The sequence below is a fragment of the Salarias fasciatus genome, chromosome 6, assembly GCF_902148845.1.
Source record: "Salarias fasciatus chromosome 6, fSalaFa1.1, whole genome shotgun sequence".
Lineage (NCBI taxonomy): Eukaryota > Metazoa > Chordata > Actinopteri > Blenniiformes > Blenniidae > Salarias > Salarias fasciatus.
The window spans coordinates 7,878,414-7,904,188 of record NC_043750.1 but is presented as its reverse complement, the minus strand read 5'-3'; the positions used below and the strand labels follow the sequence as shown (position 1 = coordinate 7,904,188).

At 45.9% G+C, this 25,775-nt stretch overlaps 1 protein-coding gene across 1 annotated transcript; it reads right to left on the bottom strand.

Annotated features, from left to right (window-relative positions):
• Positions 1-1,806: 1,806 nt before the first annotated feature.
• Positions 1,807-24,540, bottom strand: hoga1 (4-hydroxy-2-oxoglutarate aldolase 1). The gene is made up of 7 exons (XM_030093943.1): positions 24,076-24,540; positions 23,230-23,358; positions 16,913-17,040; positions 16,282-16,416; positions 10,242-10,338; positions 5,975-6,108; positions 1,807-2,356 (listed from the first exon to the last, which is right to left on the bottom strand). The coding sequence occupies exons 1-7, from the start codon at positions 24,281-24,283 to the stop codon at positions 2,207-2,209; spliced, it is 981 nt and encodes a 326-aa protein (XP_029949803.1). The 5' UTR covers positions 24,284-24,540; the 3' UTR covers positions 1,807-2,206.
• Between the last annotated feature and the right edge of the window lie 1,235 nt (positions 24,541-25,775).

Below are 25,775 nucleotides of genomic sequence, written 5' to 3'. Positions count from 1 at the left end.
TGCCAAGATCAACAGATATTTTTCCGTTCACTGGAGGGGTTTAGTTCTGTTGAAACAAACCTGGAGGGGTTTCACTGAGGAACAGAAGCAGGCCGATTCAAAGGTGTACAAACAAACCGCAGAAGCAGAGCCTCTTTGGAGAACTTCCTGCTGGCATTTTCATACATTTTACGAGTAAGTGCGACCTCTCAGCTGGGAACGGCTCGGCACACAGCGGTGCAGTGGTGGTAAATACACGGCACAGCAGCTGGCCGGCACGCGTTTCTGCTCACATCTTCATGTACAAACCTGCACAAGAAAGCTATTTCACCTCTTTATGAGTCAACCTTCACTCGGCAAACGCACAGCATATGTTGAAATGTTCTTGAGCTCTTTAATTATGCTCCATTGTGTGTCACAGAATGTATAATGTATATTTAGCTGTGTTTGCCTCTTGCTAACAAGTTGTTTTAATGTTGTGAGTGACAGTCTGTGCAGGACTTTCTTTCAGTGGTTTCTTCATGCAGACAGTCAAATGCATGTATTGTTCAGTTGAATTACAACAATTGTTTTTTTTCCCTGACTTTGATTCAGATATGAAAGACACATGGAAAATGACGGCATCTTTGCTGTTTTTACAATAAAATGAATGTTTAAAATGTGGATGGGTGGATGGATGCTCATAAAACAGGTCCCGTCGCTCAGAGACCTGGGGAGCATATTGGGTTCCTGGACGCTGGACCTCACGTCCCTCCAGAACACCACGGGGTTTGTCCTCAGCGTCCTCCGTGTCTCAGCAAAAATAAACGCCATTTCTAAAAGGTACCGTCAGCTGCCATTAACATCCTGCAGCTGCTTTCAGAGGCGGGAAAGTGTCGTCAGGAGTGCAGAGGAACAAGCAGAACTGCAGCCACAGACTGAACGCGACGACGTGCAGCTGGTTAGCGGCGCCAAGGACGGAATGCGTGGGCAGGGAAATAAAATCCAGGGTCAAGTTATTTTCATTTTCTCCATACTGATAGTTCTACCTGCTCAGACAACGCCGCCGTCAAAATGAGTTTTAACATGGAAGAGGATGGGAAATCCCATCAAACCAACCTTCAACCCTACCTACCGATACCTTTAGCATACTGTAAGAGAGAATTTCACTTAATATCTACGTAAGAAGTATCCTCAGCAGTCCGCCATTCAGGTGTGACACAACCTTTTATGTTCTACCTTTAAACTGCCGAGTCTGTAAGGATACATTTTCAGCCATTTTGGAGTTTACGATGGGTGTGTATTGGAAGTGCGTCAACCCATCACCACGAACACATCTGTTCCTCAGCCTTTTATCGTACATCAAAACAGCTACATAAAGACGTCACCTCATCCGCAACAGGAATGGTTCTCTGAAGAAAGGCATGTTTGAAGGAAGGTAGATTTGAACCGAGGTCCAGGAAGCGGAGGATGTCAGGGTATCCCACTTCGCTCCCGAACCGGAGTGGAGTGGGGTGAAAAGCTTTTCCCGCCCTGGAACATACACAGTCCGTCAGGTCAAGAAGGCCCACCAGTGACGAACTCCACAGGAAGTGACAGTTTTTCTCATGTCCAGTCTGCCCCTTCCCCTCAGGAAGGACGTATCACTCTCTTCAACAAGACTCATCTGTAGGGTTAATGGATGGACGGATAAATGGATGATAGTTGTGTGTGGGTAGATGAAAGGAAAGAGGGGGATGTATGGATGGAATGGATGGACAGATTAATGAATGAGTGGAAGCAGGATGGATAAAAAGATGAACGATAAGTTGAAAGTCGAACAAGCAGATTATTGAAGAGAATAGCAGTTTTATTGCGGACAGGAAGCCGTCTCTAAACATCTATAGCACCTACAGGCCAATCTGTAGGGAGCAAAATCAATAAATGACTAAAACCCTGGTGAGACCATCAACAGGCTGTTGACACAAACGTTCCTATTCTATTTCAGTTTCAATCTTGGGCTGGTGCTATTTCATTTTCAGAGTCCCTCTATCGTGAGCGGTTGATCTCTCATCCAGGACTTTCAGTCCAGTGAGGAGGTGGACTCAGTTTCTTCAGCGGTCAACACAGCGGTGGGGATCCTATTTAATTCAGCTTTTTAAAAAGACTTCTCCAAATACACCGGACTACTGGGGTTGTATGATGAGCTCTACAAGACGCTAGACGCTGCTTCTTGCTGCTGAAAACACACACTGGGCTCGGTGTTGGCTCACAGCCACCCGTTGGAGGAGAAGTCCCGCCTCAGCTGCTGCGTCTCGGCATCGGTGAGCGGCTGAAGAGGCGATCTGCAGGCGCCGCCGTGGAAACCGAACCACTCCATGGCCTGCTTGAGGGCGGGAACTCCCAGCTTCCTGGTCACCTGGTGAAACAGACCGAATCAGCGTCTGGAACGGACACTCGGTGCTTCTTCTGTCCATACATGTTGTCCTGTTGTTAATGTTTAGAGTGTATCGTTCCCTGCAGGATGGGTGTCGATCACAGAAACAACCAACAGCCCCCACTAGTGGCCCAACCTGAAAACAGCATCACCTCCACTGCTTCTGTGGAAACACTTTCAAATCGCTGCTGTGTAAATGGTGTCTGAATCTCTCAGTGGCCACCCTGGCCCCGTTCATTAGACGATTCACTTTTTAAAGCTTGAATAAAATTAAATTGAACATTTATTCTTTGGATTTGATTTGTATATTTACATGTGAATTATCCATACAGGAAAAAAAAAAGCTAGAATAAGAATATTTCTCATATTTGCGATCACAAAAAAAAAAGCCACTACACCGCATCGTCCTATATCGTATTTTTCATTTTGAAAGCAAACAGGAGCCACAGTGGAGGATGAGGAATTGTCCATTCATTTGGTTTCCAGCCTCTTTAATGTGCTGCAGACCAGATCTGAAGCCAGTTTTTTGATCTTGTCGAGGAAAAGATGCTCACATCTGTAACAAGAAACCTGGATAAAGTGCTTGCATAAAGCTTTTCCAGTGCTGGGAAATCCTGTCCACTGATTGTTTTTTTTTTCTTTTTCAGGAAAACATATGTCAATACCGCTGATATAAACGTCTGCTGAACTCATGAATCGGATACAACGCACTTGATGTTACTTTGGTTAAAAGTTTGAATTTAAATTGTGATAAAGATATAAGAGTAGTAAATAAGATCAGATTCCTTCCTTTGCCGATCTGAAACTCTCTGGTGCCCCGGCATCGGGGACAGGTTGTTAGAGATGTATTCAGTCACAGATTCGTCCTTGGATAAGTGAAAATGATGATTTAAACAATGATCAAAGTTGCTCATCGAAGCTTCATGACGGGAGAATCAGATCTGATTGATATTCAGCCGCTCAGCTACATCTGCAGCATGTTCATACTGCTGGGTGTGTGTGTGTGTGTGTGTGTGTGTGTGTGTGTGTGTGTAGGAGGAGCAGTGGTACAACGATGCTGTTAGGGCAGTAACATTTAACACACCTTAACGAACATGTTTGTAGCCTGGAGCACACTCGGCAGCAGCTCGCTGGGCTTCGGCGTGCCGACGAGCGGCGAGCAGCGCTGACATTTAGCTTTGCCGTGTCGCTCAGAGCACAGCCTCGTGCCCGTCAGTGTCCGCTGCAGACGTGAACTCAGGGCTACAAAACACTTTTTCAACTCCGAGAACGCTCGATTACTTTCCCTTCATTCAGTGTTTCTAACATTTACAGCATCCAGGAAGAGTTTACACAACTGACACAGCTTACTTTTCTATAAAGGTATCGATGAAAGTTCCAGTTTCTTTGTCTTTGCTTTAACTTGTTTAAATAACCTGAAGGGGTAGAAAGAGGAAAGGAGGAACGTGTACAGTCCACTCCAGCATTTTATTTGACTTGGCTATGGAGTGCCTCAGGAACTTAGACAGGTTACAACAGTCTCACTGAACCTCTGAACTGTATAAAACCAAGCGGGGAACTTTGTTTAGTTTATCCACGACGTTTGACAACAGCCTACCAAAAGAAGTACCTCAAACCAAATGCCAGAGCAGAATGTCAGGGGCTTCACTGGTACATGGTGGGTGTGGTTGAGAAAGATGGTGTGATGCAGCAGAAGTGCTCTGTGGGGTACCCCAGGGATCTGTTCTGGGTCCCATTCTCTTCCTGCTGTACACTTTTCCTCTTGACCAAATTATTAAACATTACAATGCTATTTCTCATCTCTGCTGTATGCTGATGACACCAAGATATACAGTTGTTTACATACACTATACAAAATGGCACATGGCCTTTTTTTCCTCACCTTCTGACATCAAATCAGATTGAACTTTTCCTGTTTTGGAGGAAAAGGGAGGCAGCTTGCTAGCTTGAGAACACCATCCCCACCGTGAAATCTGGGGGCGGCAGCATCGTGCTGTGGGCTGTTTTGCTGCAGGAGGGACTGATGAACTTCACGAAATAGAAAAATAGATGGCATCATGAGGAAGTAACTGTGGAAATACTGAAGCAGCATCTCAAGACTAGCGATGGGTACCGCTCACATTTGTACCGAAATGGTACCTCGGTACCTTTGTGTGTTTCAGTAGGAGTTAATGTTAACTTTTTGCTGGCAGCAGATTAAGAGTTGCTAATGTATGCTAGCGGGCTAGCCGATGCTAATGTGCTAATGGTGCTGAACGTAGAAGTTGTAGACGGAGATCTGAGGCTGGTCACTTCTCAGTCTTGACGAAAATCTTGTTCTTAACCAGGAGTTTTCTCAGAACAGAAGTTTTCCTGCCGCAACGAGCATAATCTGCATCACATTTTCAAAAGTGGAGCCATGAGTTTGAGCGCTTTCTGGTCACACTTGCTTTGTTGACATACTAGCTACTGGTGCCGTTATGCTCGTGGGCGTGCAATGCTCCAATTAGCCAACTCTTCCACTCCCTCACAGTTATAAGGATGCGTTCAGGTACCAAAACATGGTACCCTGAATCGGAACCTGGTAGTACCGACAGCATTCAGTCGGTACCTATAAAGTACCAAATTCGGAGCCCATCCCTAATCAAGGCCTCGGCCAGCAAGCTAAAGCTCGGGCACAAATGGGTTTTCCAAATGAACAATGACCCCAAGCGTACTGCCACACTGGCTACAAAGTGGCTAAAGGACAACAAAGTCAATGTTTTTGAGTGGCCGTCACAAAGCCCTGATCTCAATCCTATTGAAAATATATGGGCGGAGCTGAAAAGGCGAGTGTGCGCAGAGGTGCCTCAGTTCCACCAGTTCCGTCAGGAGGAATGGCTCACACCTCTAACCTGCTGGAACCACAGTCTTCTTCCTGCGTTCTGACTTTAACAGCTCAGATGTCGTTAGTAGAAGGTACTCTGGTTAGCAACCAACTTCAAGAAAACAACCTCTTCACTTTACTTAGACTCTTTAAATTTGGAAAAGTCTTGGAATCTGAAATATGTAAGGGAATTCTAAATGTTACTGAGAAGTCATAATAACTTAAAGATGAACCACTTCTAAAGTCACACCTGGTGTCCACAGGGCGGAGATCAGAAGCACAGGAACCAAGGGAAAATGACCAAAAATAACAATCCAGAGCACAAACACATATTTACTGTGCATTATCAGAATACTTGATAAAATATTACATGTTGTGATATTGTGCAGTCCTCATATAGATTATTTTCAGTTCCACTGATTCGCTGTGGATCACAGTATTCACGGTGAACAATATAAATACGCTGAAGAGAGGGAGGCTGCCTCATGTCGGGGATGACTGGACTTCAAACATTCCTCTGGGGAACATTTTTGTTTAGAATCAAATCAGCCACAAATGCAGCAGGGACATGAAAACGAGCTCGTCTTCCCGGCCCGTGAGACAGTAATGCAGCGAGAGTCCATCAGGCTGCAGAACCTCTCAGAAAAGTGACTAAACCTCCAGTCTGGCACCGTTTGTGGGAGTTTGTGTGTGAGGCGCGCCGGTTTCAGAGAGCGGTGGATGAAAGCGTGCTGCGCGCAGCAGATGGTACTCACGGCGGCGTTGGGCTCGATGAGGCGCTGCTGCAGGTCTCTGGCTTCCTCCCAACGCCCGGACACACACAGACGCTCCAGCTCACACAGCTCCTGGCCCAGCACGTTAGCAAGCGCGCACACCCCGCCGACAGCGCCTGGAGACGAGCAGCAGTCAGTGTTCCAGAGTCACAGAGAACGACCGAGCGCTTCACATTCTGGGCTCATTAGATCCCTGCATGTCAAAGAAACCCAGAATGAGACTTTCTAGAAAGTGGATCAGACCTGGAAACGGCTCATGAGAACCAACATTTACAATCAATCTTCTTATACGTGTGCATGCACACATGCACACACACAATATGGCAGCACCCGTGACTCACTACACTTTGCCCCACCAAGTATTTCCACATAGAAATGCCACTGGAAATAGGTAGATATGCATGTACTATATGGATGGTAACTGTTTGGTAGATTATACTATTTAAAGGTTTTCAGACACTCATTCACAGTTTCCTGCTGCAGTTTCAGAGTTCAAAGCATCTAAAGCTCAACAGGAATGAGTGACTTGTGTGTCTTGTTGATTGCATATTTCAAAAAGCCATCCATCACTTGTCGTTCAGGCTCACACAGATCCAGAGATGGCAGCGCAGCCTTCCCTTCGCCCGTCCTCCACCTTCCCTTCACTGTCAGATCAGTCAGCAGCAGCGCCTCACATGATGTCTGTTTTTCTTTTTTTTTTTTTTTTACTTCAACATGTTCCCAGGCAACAACATATCACCTTTCAGGGTGACATCTCATTGTCTGAGTCTGCTGATGGAGTCGGTCTCTGCACTGCAGGCTGCTCATGGGCGGACGTTGTGGCGTTTCATTTCAGTTTCTGCCGCCTGCCGTCGCTCACATGGCGCCGCCGACAGCAGCTTCCCTCACACCGCTGACAGACACACGGCCCCACCCCCTCGGTCGCTAACGCCTCGGCTAACACACCAAATCCATGAACACAACGGAACCATGGAGCCACTTCTGAACACACTCCGACAGAAACAGATACACTGATTACAACTCACTGCACTAAAATACACGAGTTAATCTTTTAGATAATGATGAGATAATTTTTAACAGGAAATGAGTTTTGCTCCAGGTATGGAAGTAGATCTGATTAACTGTATTCACTGAAACATTTAACGGAGCACGTAGCCAAGGCGTTTGTCTCTGGCCGCGACCCTGCTGCCATCAGCGTGATGCTACTCCGAGTAATGCTAATTAACATTTGTTTGCAGGTTCTGGTCATGTGAAGAACTGTGCATTGCACGGATGCTCTTTTTGTTCATTTGATTAATAGTGTTTGAAATTGAAGTTCTGGCACCTTTGGATGAGAAACGTACAAAAACTTGCTTTGATGGGCTGGATTGGAGTCTCTGGATTTGGCCCACGGACCTTATGTTTAACAGCCCTGATAGATTCCCATCAGGACTGAGACTTTCTTACAACATTTTAATGTAATTTTATGTAGTTTTTTTCACCCACTTTGTGAAACACTAATTTGTCTAAAGTACGACTGGTGCTGCACAAACTTGCCTTTCCCCCCAATGGCTTCTAAGAGTGGCAACAGCAACGTTTCAGAAAAGTTGCATTTTGCAGCATTTACATGGAGACTGAGTCGGAGCCAGAGCCTTTTGGTTTGGAAAAAGTTGAGTTTTCAGCAGCAGTGGGAGGAGTACTGGGAATGTGCACTCAGGTAAAGTTACATTGCTTAAATTTTAATTACAGGTAAAAGTACTGGTGTTAGAAAAATACTTAAGAGCACAAAGTACTCTTCTGAAAAAATACTCAGTACTAATTACTTTTTAACCAATGGACGTTTCAATGTATCAATATCAGACATCTGATCGGACTCGCCTGATAAAATATCTGCATTCAAAGCTCATTTCTCAGACGAACAATGTAAAAAAAATTACACCAAGTTTTGTAACCAAATGTAGACGTAAAGCAGGAATTCATTTTGTTGAAAGAATAACAAAACTGTTTTTGAATCCCAACAGACTGAAGAGCTGGCAGGTTACAAAATGATTATTTAGCTTGAAGGAAGGCCATCAATAACCGACAGCCTATCAGATGAGGCCTGAATGGATTCAAACATGATACACACACTTCATTTAGTGACCACGACTGTAATGATGTGTAATGAATTATTTCACAGGTTGATTAGCGCGGTTGAAATCAGATGGCTCTGGAAAGGTTTAGATATAAATGCAAATTGTGGCCGTACTCAGTGGCGACTTCCGATTTTAAAAGTAGTGGAGCAGATTTCAGTAGATTTCAGTAGATTTCAGTAGATTGCAGGAGACTACATGGTGTCAATTGTACTCAAATATGAATAAAAGCCAAGTAACCTGAGTATTTGTAATTCATGATTCCAGCCCTGCTTTTCGGTGACTCCATGCACTGCTGTCGCGCAAACCGACACCCAGGACGGTCTGAAAGTTTTTCATTTTCACTTCAAACCGAGGACAGACGGACAGAGCAGAGCTTCTGGGCGAAGAATGAAAAGCGTGACTCGGCAGCCGTGATGTTTTTCATCAAAGCTCTGAGAGGCTCCGGATTCAGACAGGGAGACCGGGGCGTGGACACATTAGCATATCCATCGCTCTGGGTTACCTGGCTCCCACATCAACTGGATCAGCATTAAAATCTGATGTTACACACACACACACACACATACACACACACGACCAGTTACTCGCATATTTTAGCTATGGAGATGAGAAAATGTCAGGGATCAAAGATCAGAGAGCTGTGGGAAGGAGTGTGTGTGTGTGTGTGTGTGTGTGTGTGTGTGTGTGTGTGTGTGTGTGTGTGTGTGTGTCTGTGTGTGTGTGTGTGTGTGTGTCAGCATGTTTGACAGGGCTGGCAGTGGGAGAACATGACTCATTAGGTTCTTGAGCATCGTACTGATGCCTATTCCCAGACGTGTTATCTAATCCAAACACGCTGCTGCGCGCGGCCGACATACCGAGCAGGTAGAAGACGTGGCTTCAGACCGCTGCTGCGAAGGATCGCTTGTGTTTTATAATCGTCTCAACTCGCGGATGGAAACGCAAACTACAAACAAGCAAATGGACTTCAGCAAAGTGGAGGCTGCTTCTTGGTAAAAATCAGAAAACACACAGCGATGTAGAACGGCACTGCGGCGTCTGGAGCCCGGGTCTGAAGTAGTTCCTGGTCATTTTGTTTGGGAGTGGTGACGGCGGTGCAGAACACATCTGCCTGGACCAGTACGATCTTATCCAACATATCCGAGTCAAACCTGGTTCAGACAGAGGACTCCAGCATTTCTAATGTTTTCGATCCACCACCTCCCGGACAGCCGGCGGCTACGCCAGCAGCACCAGAGCCCCCTCAGACGACACTGTTGAATGGTGGTGCAGGACATCTTCAACTTGGACAGAAACGAAAAACTGACATCAAAAAATGAAACTTCTGATATGAAAACCGGGACTGGGACAGGACTTTCTCCCAAATGAATCAACTGTCACCCAGAACAGCCGTCCAACTTCCTGCCTCTCCATCGCTTCCATCACTGAACACTGACCAACAGTACCGGATCGGTCCAGAACCGAGCCCAGGCCTGGCTCCACGCCAACGCTTTCAAGTGAAAACAACTAAGCTTTCTCTGTGTTTTGGGTGTCCGTCTTTTGGACAACGGTGCTCGGAGCCTCCGATCAGGTAACAGGACTGCACGTGCGCCCTTGGGATTTGGTGAATCGACTTGGTAGCTGCCATGGCGGCCGTGGGTTCGGGGAGTGGAAGAACTATTCAACCCGGCGGTGGTGCACACGGGAAACGTGTCAGAAACGTTCCTCTTTGGGAGCAGTTTTAAAAAGGTGTCATCTTCACTTTCAATGACCTTCACCGACGTGTAAACAGACACGAAGACGTCTGAATGCGTCTGAATGCGTCTGTCCGTTGTGGATCGTCATCTAAGCAGTTTAAGGTGATTTCACCTGAACGCTGCATCATTTCCAGCGTTTCTGCGGTTGGCGTGTGCATGGTGATGGTTTTCTACATCAAAACAGAAATGACGGCGTTCCCAGTCGACCTTGAATTCATGATCAAGGCACTTGTGAGGAAGTGGGGAACAGCAGAGAGAGTTGAAAGGTGAAACGGTATCAACGGTGTACTTCTGACGGATTTATTAGGTTCTCCACGGTGGAGCTGGCGGCGGTCTGACTCCGACGTGAAGCGGTTTGCTCTGCAGGGTGACGAGGAGCCTGATCGGAGGGTTTCTTACCGACACAATAAGCAGCCATGAGGAACCCCGCCGAGCCCGCCAAAACCTGGAAATCCTGCGCCTGGGTTTTGTGAACAATCAGGCCGATCCGCGTGATCTGAGGAGAAGAGAAGAGAAGAAGCGTTTAATCGTCAGCACTCCTCCCCGCTGTCAGCACTAATATCCGCTGTAGTTTTTTTAATCCCGGGAGAGGCTGTCACAAGAGGCAACGACAAACCCAACATCTCACAGGGTAAACAAATCGCTCAAATTGAGACAAACAGCCTCTCCTCACGTGGTGTGAAGGTTTTGGGGAGGAGGGGATCGCTGAAGATCCAAAACAGAAGCAGGAAAACAGACAAGTCCCAGGTGAGAGGATATGAGAAAAAGAGGAATCAACTTCAAAAAAAAAAAGATGTAGAGGAGGGAGGAGGGCTCATGAATAACTGATGAGATCTCTTATTTTGTTTTGCCTCTTTTAATTCTCTTTTGTCACTGCGGATGAGAAGCTCACAATCCAAATAAACCTGAAATGTTCAAAGGCGGCTTGAGACGACTCAGCGGCTGCTGAAAGCTCCGCAGGGAAAACCCGCAGCCTCCGCCAAGAGCCGCTATTTTTAACCGCCGACTGTCAATCAGTTCCCCTTATATCCGTCATTTCAAACACGCAGGACTGTAATTGATCAGTCAGTCAATCAGGTTATGGGAGCTCCTGCTGGTCCTCTGAAAGCTTCGGCGCTCCGGCTATTCACATACATCCCCCACCGGGAAAAATAGGACTGCAGCGAGTCTGCCGGCAGCCGTGGCGACAGAAAAACACTCATTAGCCTTCACTTTTTCGAGCCTGGCCTTGCTGATGTGTCTGCGGACTGCAGCTGGAGGGCACAGGGACACTTAACCTTCCACTGCATGAATTATATGAATTATACATGCGGACTGGGCGGAGCTTTAGAGAGCTGCAGCGTGTTGTTATATAAATGACATAATCAGATCACCGTGAATCACAGGCGACGAACCCGACCCGGAAAACTCAGGAGATCTGTTTCTGGAGTCTGCATGTTCTTCCTGAGTCTCCATCGCTCAGATGTTCTATTATTCAAATCCGAACAAGTTAGGTTCCCTGGTTACTTTGAACTGTGTGTGTGTGTGTGTGTGTGTGTGTGTGTGTGTGTGTGTGTGTGTGTGTGTGTGTGTGTGTGTGTGTGTGTGTGTGTGTGTGTGTGTGTGTGTGTCCTGCTGGACCGAGCCCTGCTCGTGTTGCTCGGGCCTGTTTTTGAGGCAGCTGGGCGGCAGCAGCAGTCTCTGGTCTCGTCCTCCTGGCTCAGGTTCTCATGTGGACTGTAGAGACGGGGCTATAAATAACCCCGCCCTCGCTCCACCAGAGGGGTAAATAATGGTATTGGCAGTGTAATTACTGCACTTAACGAAAGATAATTGTTTGGAGTGAGCAGACGGTTTGATCTCAGCCAGCGATGAATTCACACACGCGGGAGCTCGGCCAGGGAGAAGCTTCACACTGAAACTTTATTGATCAAGAAAACTGATAACAGAGCAGGTCAACTGTCAGAGGGTCTGCTGGGACATTCAGTTTGGACACACACACACACAGGAAGAACATGCAGACTCCAAACATATCGGCTCAGCAGCGAGCCATGCTCTTCCGCCCTGAAAACTGCATAATTTGCTTAATTACCATCATCATCTTCATCCTCACTACAGGTTCCATCAAGAGCTGCTCCTGCTGTCAGTGTCTTCATCTTCCGCCTGCCCGACTGATATTCCTCCACAATTCTGCCCTCGCCCGTCCGCAGCAGGCGGCAGCGTCAAGTGTAATTGAGCACCAGCCTCGTCTTTGTGAAAGTTCTCAGAAAAGGACGTTAGTGAATGGATGAGTTTGTGTGTTCTTGCTCTCTTCCTGCACAGCCAGGCGTCCCCGACTCAACTCCAAGCTTGAGAGTCTTCCACTGTGGATTTTTCACGAAAAGATGCAAGATTTTGAAGAAAATCTGCCTCCACCACGCAGGCTCGAAGCGACGGAGCCATTTTTTGTCGTGTTGCTAGACTGACAGACGCCAGACGACTCGATCAAGCGGCAAACAGCAAGGCGCCGTCTGAGGTGGAGGGAAGAAAAAGATTCACGCGTTTCAAATCATTTCTCTGCAGCTCCCCTGAAATTGACCCGTCACCCGTGGCTTTCCGTGTTTGTCCTCATCACGCCCACCGCGGAGCGGGGCCGCTCTGCGCTCCATCTACACCCACGCCTCCGTCTCCCAGCCACTGGACAAACATGCTATTTCCCAAATTACAAATCCATTTGCAACTTCTTGCAACCACTTCCCACACAGGCAAAAAGCCGCAGAGAGCTCCGACGACAGCAGACCCGTCTCTCCTTTATCTTTCCAGCCGTAACCCAGCAATCAGCCCTGGAGAATAAAACACCACGACTACTAAACAAGCATGAAATCTAAGAAAAACGGCACAAAAAAAAAAAAATAGAGAGATGCAGAAGCACGTGATGAGAAAAGAAAAAGGCCTATGCTCAGTTAGTGTCAATGTAATTCAAGGCTGAGAGAAATTAAGCAATGAAGAACAAATTCCTCAGCACAAAGACCACATATCAGCATAATCAACTTCTTATCACCGTATCTTGCAGCCATAAAAGACGCCGACTGTTCTGAACGGAGATGTGAGAGATTTTCAATTTTCCTTATGCAACCAGTAAAAGACAAATAAATGTGACTGAAATAGTTACTGGACGAATAAATTACAGTAAAACAAAAGCAGAATCATCTCCAGATCACAGCCGCTCATCTTCAGAGATGTTTAGAGAAAACCGTGCTTTAGCCCGACCATCCTGACGGTCCGTCCGTTCACTGACCGGAGAAGACCTGGGACTCCAGGAGGAGGGAGGGAGCCTGCAGCTACTGAGGGGTCCTGCTGGACGCTCGTCAAAGAAAACCACAAAAAGACACTTTCTGGAAAACTGCTCAGCGCATTTTTCCGTTTGGCTTCACTGTAAGTCACCAACTGGAAAGGAAGTCGGCAGTCTTCCTAAGAGGAGGCAATCTGGAGGGACCGCTGGGTTAAACGGTGATAAACCACTCACCAAGAGGTTTGAAACCAGGGAACTCAACATCCCGGGGTTTCTTCCTGACTGTGCCAAAGAAATTTGTCTTTGGTCTGATCAGTCAAAACGTATTAATATACTGCATGAAAACAGAATGAAAGGACGCAGCGATGAGGTTCGTTACTAATGCAAAGAGCATCAATGGACACCGAGCACGCTGGAGACGTCCGATTGGCTACAGAGACTTCCTGTTGGATGGAGGGGGGCCTCGCCCCAGCCTGCATTGCAGCTTCTGCACCACGTAGTTCAGGGTCACCAATCCTTTGAAACAAGCCTTCCTTCAAGCCTACAAGGCCATCTATCTGCAAACGTCCTGAATGATGCATCGGTCTGAATGAAAGACCAGAGCTCTGTCCAGGAAATACGTCTGTGGGGTCTCAGGAAAAAGAGAAATCTGCTAATCTTAGTCTTCTCTTTTAAACGTCAACACATGATGCAGTTTACACTAAATGAAGAAAAAGTATCACTAACATCTCCATACCAGTAACCTGCACCTGAAAAATGAAGCAATGCAGCAGACAATCGGAGGACAGGGGATCAAAAGTAGGTCAACTGACCTCTCACCAAAGCCCCGCCCCCCGAGCTACTGTTAGCACGACAAGCGTCTTGGCGCCGACGGACTGTCAGCACGGTGTCATGGCAGAGAGAAGCATGTCAGTCAATATCTCCCAGACCGAGGCGAAGCAGTGGAGGGGTAGCACCGAAAGGAATGATGGGAACACTGTGACTATCGGTGCAAAACAAGACTGGTCAATGGGAAAATCGGACAAACACCACGACCTCCATCTCAAATGCAACGAGCACCGCCTCACGCACAGCCTCACGCTCACTACGTTTGAATGCATTATTCTACAATGCGCCCACATGCTCTCCTCCTGTACACGGCCGCCTCATTCGCCTATGCCCAGAGCCGACCCCGTCTTGCACTGCTGGGTAAATTATCTTCTGTAAGTTATCTAGCCCAGTATTGCTAAATTATGTTGATCTGTCCACATCCTCCATGACAGCATTACTGTTAGGTTGGTTAGCTTGCTAAACTTACAGGAGCCCCACAGCTAATGAAGCCTGTTACTGCAGATCGGGACACTTTGCTGCTTCAGGGGGTTGTGACTGAAATATTTAATTAATATGACAGTTGGTTCCAAGTTACAGCTAGGCCTGGGCGATTATATGATCATGATTAGTGATCACAATTAATTTCCAGTCGATCACGGTGATCAGCACATTTACACAATCAGACATGGCAGAAATGTGCGTGACCACAGCCAATCACAGTCGACTTTTTCCTGCTCAACTTCCGCCTGTAAGTTGTCTGAGAAGTAAACAGAGAGAACGTGGAGCCGAGGGCAGTGAAGCAGATGAAGTCAGCCATGCCTTGGCGTTATCCTTTGACGATGAGGCTACTGGTGACTGATGAGGCGCCCTTCTTCCTCTGTGGTGTCTGTGTAAAATGAAGTTGAACATGCAAACAGCACACCTAGTGGCATGAAGTGTAAATGCAGTCATGGTGTCGTCTGTGCGCCGTGGTCTGAATGAGGATGTCCCTGGAGTTATTCCAAATGTTTCAGAAACCATTTATCTTAACACGAATATTGACTGCATGTAAACGTGGCCAGAGTCGTCTTTCCAGGCCACTGCACCATACGAGCAACATTCTAAGAGGAGAAAACCGATTACATTTGTCTATTTTTTTTCATATTATTGTAGTTTTGTACTGTTACATTTTAAGTCTAATCTGACCAATCCAGATTGTTATTTAAATTTTGTACATTTGATACAAGCATTAGTGATGGCAGCAGCATATTTAACATTATAACTTGAAAATAATGTTTCTAAAGCACCTTCATTATCCCCAGGGGGTTTCTTTAGTTTTTTAATCTTTTATAGCAGCAAAAATCCTCAGAGCTGTAAACTGTCACACTTTAAAGATGCTGCAGGCAGGATTCCGCATCTCCGCCATCTTGCTTAGGTTTACCTAAGCAAGAGATTTGACCCATCTAAGACGGCGATTTGAAACCCAGCACAGCCAATCCTGTCCTGTTTTCTCTCACATCACGCCCTTACGCAAGTTAAGCCCCTCCCACAAGAACGTGCAACGAACGCCCCTCGACCAATCACGGTTAGAGCCTCAGGGGCTCTTCTGATTGGTCAAAGATACCTGGAGCTGTCAGATTCCTTTTCAGCTCAGAACAGAGACCGATGGAAACGCTGCGCCCTCACGGTAGTGCAGTTATGCTACACTCCTAAAGGATTATCAATGGATATTCTAACATTTAATCCAAAGAAAACATAGAAAAATTAGCATTGACTAGCAAAATCCTGCCTACAGCACCTTTAAACTAACGATTGTTCAGTTCTTCTCTTTTACTGAAAAAAAACAGTGATTCGCAAGATTTTATTATCTTGATGCTAGATTTTTTTTCCCCCATTTACTGCACTGTTAAGTGAAATTGTTCTTATATTTTTCTGTGTTTATATTACTGAATTTGCATTGCTGTTTACTTGGTTTGTTAATGAAATGTCAAACTATTCTATAGCTCTAGTTTTCAGTGCAGATGCTTTAAAACTGGTTTAAAAACAATATAACATATCTTGATTATAATCGAGATTGAATGATGTGAAAAAAAATTGTGATAATTTTTGTTGCCATATCACCCAGTCCTAGTTACAGCTCTGGTAAAATTAGACATTTTAACAATCATAGGTGTACAGCCCGTACCCAGGGGACTCCAGTCCAACGGCACCAACACCATCGCCCCCTGCTGGAATTTCCCTGGAATTACATCTTTTTCTTCACTAGATTCATTTTTCACCAGCGGAGGTTGGCGCCTGATTCAAACCCTGACTGATTACATGCAGCCCAACAAATAGCGCTTTATCATTTCCTCGACACTGACCAGTTCTAAAGAAGCTCATTATTAAAGAGTTCCTTACATCCCCGCCGCTGTCTTTAACCCCCCGGATGTTGGGGTGCTGGGCCAGCTGCGTCACGGCATCCAGCGGCAGCTCCAAGCCCGTGTTGGCCGGGACGCTGTACAGGACCACCGGCACGGGGCTGCTGTCCGCCACCTGCAGGAAATAAGTGCCGGTAACTCACCTGGTCAACCAGACAGATCACCAGTCTGACCAGGAACTTATGATGAGAGAACAAGTAGTGACATTTTCCAGGGCTTAGTCTTCTCGACTCGGTCTCGACCCCTGAAAGTCTCAGTCTCAGCCCCTTAAAGTCCTGGTCTTGGTCTTTGGATGCTCTGGTCTTGCACTTGATTTCAACATGAATATTTTAAACCATTTATGTAGATTTTTTTCTGTTTCCATCAATTTGGCTGAAATTTGTTTAAACTTTTAACCTTAATCTGAAAACAGAAGCTGTTAAAAACCTACAAACTTGAAAACTGACGTGCTGAACTGATCCCAGTGAGGTCTGGAGCAGGTCTGGAGTCTGGAGTATTCATGTGACACTTGCTGCTGAACAGCTGTGAGTTCGATGGAGTCTGGGCAGGAATTCAGAGGAGGCTGCATTCAGTCAGGTTTTATGGTAGCTGCGTTGGCGCCGCCCACTTACCACCGTGAAGTGCTGGATCAGAGCCCGACTGTCCATCTTGCCCTTGTAGAAGCACGGCGTCACCACCAGGGCGGCGTCGGCTCCGGCGGCGGCCATCCTCTCCGTCAGCTGGATGGTCGCTCTGGTGGCTGAACCAGGAGACAAACCGTGTATTTGACATTAACACGGGAAAGATGAGGTGAAAACAACAAGCGCTGTACGGACAAAATGTGAAACGTTTCAAACGTTTGCGTTTGTTTTTGTTTTGTCAAATTAAAGTGGTTTCCCCGGAGGACAGGAATTCATGACGATTTTTACGTCACAGGGACCAATGCGCAACGCGCACCCACGCAGCCATGTGGAGCATGGAAGAGGCTTGATAAAAACAAAGCCAATACAATCCTGCTCAAAGCAGTGATAGAATTCTGCAGTCCACTTGAAGCGGTGTACTGAGAGTGTTTGCATTTAAACACACACACGCACGCGCGCGTGTGTGTGTGTGCACCTCATTGTCACGTTAGATTCATTAGATGAAGCCTCATGGTATAAGAATTTGCCACGATCATTTTTTGTACTCGAGGTACTCGAGTAATAGTTGCAGCCCTACATCTAAACACACTCAGGTCTTCTTCTATGGTGTGAAAAGGAAGGCGTCAACCTGCATTACAGGGAATTCACATCTACTGGTGAGGAGTGTCAGGTGTCAGACATTCAACATTTTTTTCCCTGACAAAAGGTCAGCGACCCACTGAAAACGGGGTCCGCGACCCACCAGTTGAGCACCCTACAAATGAAACTTCAAGCAGAGGTGAATTTAAAGCCACACAAGGACGAAACGTTAGCTGCTGGAGGTTTGGCAGATTTTCATTTTGCAGTCATTGTGGCTGTTTGTTGTTGAGCCTTTTGACTGGATTTCTATGGCACATTTCATTTTATTTAAATGGATCATTTGTGCGCCCACATAATGCATGCACTCACCAACAAGGCCTCCGCTGCTTCAGTGGTGCACTAAGGAAACCAACTAAGACCGTTTACTTCTTTCTACAGTGGAGATAAAGAGCAGGGAGGACAGAAGGAGAGGCTGAATGTCAATAAAGTAGAAAGAAAAATGGAAAGGCTGGAAAAGTGGCCCTGAATGGCAACAAGAGAGCTGGCCGATTCTTTCCGCAGTGTTTTTACAGCACGGTTTGTTTTTTGAATGAACCACTCATATTTCTGCATATTGCATGCATACACACAGCCACCATGTCGCCTTCCTCATGCTAAAGAACGCCGGCACAATGGTCCTACATTTTGTCTTTATTCCCGGAGCAGATAAACAGCTGGAAGGACGACGAGGGGACTGAATGGACGTCAAAGAAACAAAGGAAACGTGCCTGGGAAATTGCTCCTGGTTTAAAATCAGTTCTTCAGCCTGCAGCTTTTGTGGAAGGAAGGTCAAGCGGGCCTCAGATAATAATGGCCGTGTCCCTGGTGTACATGTGTGCATGCAACATGCAACCTGAATACAGGTGAATTAAGACCTCCCAGCAGCCTCAAACAAAACCCGACATCTGAATGCTTGTTAAAGCACAGCGGCGCTGCGATCAGGCAGCTCGGCCCAGCAGTGAACCTGCACTTTGCTCTGAGAGGGAAGGACAGACGGCCCGCTTTTGGATTATGATTAATTTAAATAATTGATACAATCCTGGGCTCACATGCGCAGCAGAGTACAGCAGTATGTGTGATGGAATGATCACTGGTCCACTTGGTTTATTCATTGTTATGTATTCAATTTCACAGTTAAAATCATCTTTACTCTTCATTTCATTCTTTCATGAGAAGTAGTGACCGGAGTGTACCAGCAGATGGCGCATTCGGTAAGTGGGTGACAGGAAGGGCGCATGCGTTGCCTCCGCAGTAATAGGTGCGTTCACGATGGCAAAGCCAGAGGTAGACGGAGCTAGACGAAGCAGACGGCGCAGCCGTGGGGCGGAGTTATAAGTCTGCCTCCAACTCGGACAACCCTATGGTTCTCCATGTTTGTGTTTCTCATGACTCCCACAGTGGGGGGTGTTTACAGGCCCGTCGTCCGGGGTGTCAATTAGGGGGGCAATGCCCCCCGCCTGTGCCTCCTTGCCCCCCCCCCCCCCCCCCCCCCTCCCTGGCTGTCAGAGGGGTAATTTTTTTGATTATTAGTAAAAACAAAAGAATTCATAATTTCTTTCGTGTGTCACATTGTGTTCATTCATATTCAGTTAACTGAAATAAAATTAAAAAAAACAATAATTTTAAGTTACATGTGACACGTGCGAGCTGCTGCAAGTGCAGACCTGGTGTCAAGGGGGGGGGGGGGGGGGGGGCAGACTGCCTCGCCCCCTCAGTCAAAATATAGTATTTCATTAAAAACATTAAGTTTTCAGTCTATTATGTCCTTAAAAAACAACAGCAAACTCTGCTGGCTTGCTCAGATCAATATGAAGTGTTGTGCTATTCAAAAGTCAAAAAAAGAGGAGACTCCAGCTCTGCTAAGGGTGAGAGCTGCTTATTTTATCATTTGTTTTTTTTTGTTGTTGTTTTTTTACTATTTGTGCTTTTTAGCAGTGTGGTTAATGATCATACGTTGTTGGACATGGTAGAACAGCGCCTCTGATCTGTGGATTCTGTTTTTGTGTTGCTCCGTTACTTTTTCGGCACCTATGCGTCGCAGAGCATATGGAATGTAAATATCGACTGAGGACATGATTCTGGCTTTAACTGTGCATAATTGTTTCTTTCCTTGGATTCTGAATTTGCTGATTATTAACTGTGATTTTGTTTTTGAGTTAAATATTTGGTTCCACGTGTTTGATGAATGTAAGCTGTTTGAATTTTGCCTGCACATTGTGAAATACAGTAATGGCTCGGACGAGTTGGAGGAAGACGTGTGTCCGTCATTACTCACCACATTTCTACTTTTCTCAGCCCCCCTTATAGAGGGCTGTTACATATGCACATTTTGATACGGTTAAACTTGCCCACATTTTCCGGGTATGATCGTGACAACGTGCTCCGGCCGATTCAACTGCTGAAGCCTGAACACAGGCGCTGCTGCAGTGAGTGCACAGCATGTTCGACTGTCGGTGTTTTTAATTCAGAATTAGCTCAATCCAATTCTGAATTATATTCCTGAGCTTGGTGTTTACAATATAAAGGGGAAGGATTAAACCCTCTTTAACGCCGGGGGCCGTGAAGCATTCTGATTGGGCCGGGCGACTGTGACATCTTCAGGACGTAAACGAAGCATTTTGGTGGCGATTCTTATCTCTTTCTTTCTCCATTAACTTGGACGCTGCAGCTTTGAAAACGCCCCTGTTGTTCTGCTCCCGTCCAGCCGCTCATTTCATTCTATCCAGTTCTTCTGAAGCTCCTGTTAAATACACCGTCTCTGTAGGAGTCGAACCGCGGGCCGCCATCTTGGAATAGTGTGTCATTGCAACAAACGAGCAGAACGACCGGAATAGAGTTTACATAAAATTCCGCTCCCAAAGGAGAATAAACTGGCTGGTTTATTCTGATTGAAATCACATCAAACTTTGTTTTGGTCTAATATGAAAAGTGCTATATAAATAAATACATTAAATATATATACGTATATGAAAACATGAAAAAACAGAACATAAAGATAATTAAAATTAAAACGGAATTAAAAGTCATATGTATGACCGTATAACACAATAAATAATACATCTTTAGCTGCTGAAGAGATAAGACAGAGCCCTCTCTCTCCTCTCGCTTTATTCACAGGTGTGTGAATCGACCTGGACCTGAGACCCAGTGACTGTATGTGCAGCTTGCCACCCTCTCTTCTCTGTCTCACTTCTGAACAGCTTTACATTACAGCCTACTAATGAGCTTGAAGTTGTAATTGTATTGAATGGAAAACTCCACATGTGCTCCCAGCTGGACATACAAAGGCAGGCGACCAGGAGGCCTCATCAGATGAACCGCCTCAACTGGCTCCTCGCACTGTGGAGGAGCAGTGGCTTAACCCGGATGGCTGGACTCCTCACTCCCACCACCCTGCTGAGAAATCTCATCTCAGCCACCTGTTCTTGACCATCGGTGACGGTGTGGATGGAGGCCAGTGAACACTGTCGACAGTGTGGTACAGCGACCGCATTACTGCAGCCGATCGTCTGAACGTAGGGAAGATCCTCCACCTGGAGACGGCTTCACAACCTTTCCTGTGACAGAAGTGGACTCAAATTTGAAGGTGCTGATCCACATCCCAATCGCTTCAGACTCATCAGGAAACTGCCAACACACACTCGAGGCAACTAAGACACGAGGACAACAACAGCCACACAAAGCACAACATCGTCCGCATAAAGCGCAACAGCGTCCGCATAAAGCGCGACAGCGTCCGCATAAAGCGCGACAGCGTCCGCATAAAGCGCGACAGCGTCCGCATAAAGCGCGACACAGCGTCCGCATAAAGCGCGACAGCGTCCGCATAAAGCGCGACACAGCGTCCGCATAAAGCGCAACAGCGTCCGCATAAAGCACAACATCGCCTGCATAAAGCGCAATATCATCCACATAAAGCGCAACATCGTCCGCATAAAGCACAGACTCCACCCTGCCTACTGCTTGGACTCAGGAGTCCCATTTTCCATTGCCATAATTACAAGATATGTTCAGAATTTGATGTAAAAGCCTATTTTCCTAACCTTCAGTCAAATATTCAGGCTAACTGTGATGATGCAGTAAAGCAGAAACATTTTTCTTGTCACATATTGAGCTAAATCGTGCCATGTGACTTTCATTAGGAACACACACACACAGGGGTCAGGAATGCTTCCTTAAGATGATTTGTATATCATTAGGATCCAAATGTAATTAGATTTCGCCTTCTTCTACTTCATGGAGGTAATAACATTCAGGTCTGTGTGTCTCGCTGGACTGAGCGCTGTCCTTGTGTTGCTTCTGGTAATAAAGAGTTAAACACCAGCATCTTCCTGAGCACTGCTGCTAACCATACACATCCATTTATGACCATAGAGTTCACCTTCTAATTGCTCATCTCAAACTGCTTTCCTCAACTGTTGGTTCAATGAGTTCAACCAACAAACTTTCCATTTGTGGAAGAAACACAGATCATCAACAACTTTATAGTGATGAACCAAATCTGAGCCAAAAACCCAGCGTAACCTGGCTTTTCCAGGGTGGAACTGTTTCTGTGCAGGTTTTAACATGACCGGTGCTTAAAATAAAAAAAAAAAAAAAAGAAAAAAGAAAGACAATTAAAGAGAGGAAAGTCGAGTTAATGTCCACCTCTTCTTCCCCTCAATGTTCATTAGACACTATAGAACTGAACCACCAATAAAACTGAACCAATTCCATCCCACTCCAATCGTTTAGCCATAAAAAGTGACGCCAACAGCTCCACGATAAGCTTTTAACAATCGAGGTCTGTAAAGCCCAAACTGGAAACTCATACTTTTCATGCTAAAAGGTTAAACTGACTTCTGGTGAATCAGCCACAAAACCATTAATTCGGTCATCAAGCAAATATATGAGGCTTTGACGAAAGTGAGAATTAAAGCAGCAGATGGACTGATTATATAATAAAATTAAACTGAGCGGCAGTGAATGTTTTCATCTTTTAGAGCCTCTTCAAACTTCAGTTTGCTGCAGACATAATTGGTTTTGTTTAAACCGTTCGACTAAAATCAGTTTCCAAAAAAACTTTTGATGACCTTCATTAAAAAAAGACCATGTTCTAGCAGTTGTGCCATGCTGGCAGGGCAAAGCGTTGAAGATAAGAAGCTGTTGCTTTGATAATCCTCTCCTTTAGAAACACACAGATCAAACCACTCTTCAGATTCTGTGACCCTAAACACACAGCTGCTTCTTCTTCTATGGCGTCAGTCAGTGTCTGATGCTTACAGGAACAGTCCGTCAAATCAACGTAACGCAGCAGGAACATGTCAGCTGTTTATTCGGACGCACGCCTGACGGACGGTCAGAAAAAGACAACATTTTTCCTTGAAGTCGTATGAGATGGAAAAGATGACGGCCTGGTAGATGGTCTTCCCTCTTACACTCTCTCCAGCACCGCGGACTTCCAAACAAACATCCAAACAAACATCCGAAACATATCAAAAGTTTCCCACTTCACTTAAAAACATCTGACAGTAGCAAGTTTTTGAAAGCCGACGATGTGATCCAAAAAAGAAAGACGTGTAAAACTGAGTCCCAGAAGAGAAAGAGCACTGTTCAGAGGTACAAACCCCAAGTAGGGTGTCCATGACCTCGACTTGAATCTGCATCAGAAGGCAGACCATCATTACACACAGAGAGACAGACAGACCTACATTCACAGCCTGATCCAGCCATCAGCAGCTTCTCTTTGGGCAGTGATCGTCGGACGGCCTTCACCACCTCCACCCGCTCCTGGTCGCTCAGGTACGGATATTCTCCATTGGATCCTTGAACCACCAGACCTGCAGCATTTCATCCAAAAAATCAAAATCACCTCAGAAAACAAAAGAAAAAGTATTCAATGAAATCATCCAACAGCTGGTTTATTTAGAGAAAATGGGATTTATATGTAGAAAACATGGGAAGTTTTTTTGAACATCTGAATGAAATGATAGTATTTTGACATGAACTTGGGTCGTCTCAGCCTGTTCCATCCCAGCTCTTTTAAAAAAAAAAAAAAAAAAAAAAAATGTACTTCAAGAAGTCTGAAGACTTACATTGTGAAAACATCTGGCCGATTCAGAAACAGAGCTGAAAAAAAATTCTATATAAAAACATCTTACTTCGAAAAAGCAAAAACCTTCTGAATACAATCTTTAAAGATTAAATATTCAAGAAATACACAAAAAATATAATTTTCTACTGAAAAGGCTCTGCTGCATAAAGTGTTAAATGTTTCTTGACTTTAAATCGGAGAAAACTTTTTTCTGATGTGATTTAATTGAAGAAACTGAAGCCAGGGAAAAAACACCCAGCTGCAGTAGCAGGAAGTGAACACTGGGGGGCGACAGAAGCACCGAGCTGCAGAGCAAAGTGTGCGTTTTCTTTTGTGTGCTGAACTTTGTCCTGCGTCCCTGAATGAATAAATAAACCTGTCTGAAGCGAAGCCAGGAGCGTTTTTCCTGCGGGGTTTAAAGAAACGCGCTTCAGTCTGGAGGCGAATGAAAACCCGGTCTGACCTCTGAACGGGATCTCTGCGTACTTCTGCAGGTTTTCCTCCAGTTTGCGGTAGTCCACCTCCTCCCGGGCCGTGAACGGCGTGGCGATGGGCGGGTAGATCCCGCTCAGGTCCAGCCGGGTCCCGGTCGACAGGCTCCGGGTTCGGGTTCGGCTCCACGCGGTCAGCGGTCCCGCCGCGGCGCGTGTCCAGGCGCGGACGCGGTGCATGGTGAGGCGGACGCGGTGCTCCAGCCGAATATGAGCGTGGGAGCGTGCGCGGCTGCCTGCAGCCCGGCGGGTTAATCACTGACACACTTCTTCAAATATTGACCGCAGGCTGTCATTTCTGCGCCGCTTCGCTCCTGCTGGGGTTTTGGAGCGCGCGCCCTGTTTTCGTGTCCACACCAGGGGTCCTCTGCAAGTTTTGAGCTATTTGAGAAGTTTTGTGTGCACGCGAAGCGTGTGTTTGGTTTTGTTTTTAACCACCGCGGTCACACAGGAAGCAGATCCGTTTAGGGACCGTCATGCATCTGCAGGCTCCAGAAAAAACGCACCAAACGCCTGGAAAGACGCTCAGCGGGTCCCTGACAGATTCGCCTCCAGCTGCAGTCTGATTACTGCTGAGTGGAACAAGGAACACAGATTAGAATACAACCAGCTTCCTATGAAACGATCATAATGTTTCGTTTTTCCTTTTTATTTTTAAACATGTCAAATTCAGTTTCCAGAAGGTCTAATCTGAGTACAACCACCTCATGGATCAGTGTAACTGTTCCTTTGTTATTTCACTTTTAGGTCTTTTTCTACCTCTAAATGAACGTGGTGATGTGGTTAGTGATCCACGGAGTTTCTGTCATTTATCAGCCTGCTGAAGCGCTGGGTCAGTTCAGAAGCACAAACTCCCCCAAGGAGATTAATTAAGTATGATAAGATTACTTTAGTCCAGTGAATCGACTTTTAACTGACGGTCTAAACTGTATTTGAGTCAACATTTAATCATTTACTGTCTAAAAACTCCCCAGTTTAAGCATGAGGGGTGTGAAACCTGTGGCTCTTCTGGAAGGACTCTGCAAAGCGGTCAGTGGATGTCATGTAGGAACCAGGCAGAGCAGCTGTCACGTTTAAATCTGACTTTATTAAAGCAGTGGTTCTCAACCAGGAGGATCTGACCCCCAGCGGTCATGAAGGGCTCATCAAGCCTCTTGATTTTAAGGCAGGGCTATCAAACATAAGGCCGAAGGGCCAAAACCGGCCCGCCAAACCGTCAAGCAAAATGTAAACATTTAAAAGAAAACAGGTATTTTTTCTACAGCTTCACAGAAGGAATGGACTCTGTGAGAGCTGTAAAAACTGGTGAATGAGAGTTTGAAAGTGGCCCAGGAGCAATAACTAACGGGAAATCAGTAACTTAGAGCATTTTGTCTGGTTTCTGTACCTGATTGATTCTTTTAAAATAATGTTAACTGGAAAGATATTTAGATGTTTAAATTGTGTTTGGTACAATTAACAATACAGAATGTCTTCATGACACTTTTTCAATAATCAGCCTGTGAAAGACGGGAATGAGTCTTGAATCGTTGCTCAGTAGGAGCCTTCAGCAGAAACCCTGGGCTGCTGCTCTGCTCCGACTCACCGTCTTCCTCTCAGGGTTTTAATCACACTGCAGAAACGCTGCTGAACACAGATATTCTCCAACTCAGGCTGTGGACTTCAGCTGGAA

Bases quoted from the DNA above. Each gene is read 5' to 3' on its own strand.
- hoga1 (XM_030093943.1), bottom strand. From the start codon at position 24,283: ATGCACCGCGTCCGCGCCTGGACACGCGCCGCGGCGGGACCGCTGACC. The intron at 17,041-23,229 runs GTAGGTCTGTCT...CTCCTGGTTCAG, and splicing joins GGCTGGATCAGGCTGTGAAT to CCACCAGAGCGACCATCCAG. The intron at 10,339-16,281 runs GTAAGGAACTCT...TCTTCTCCTCAG, and splicing joins TTAAAGACAGCGGCGGGGAT to ATCACGCGGATCGGCCTGAT.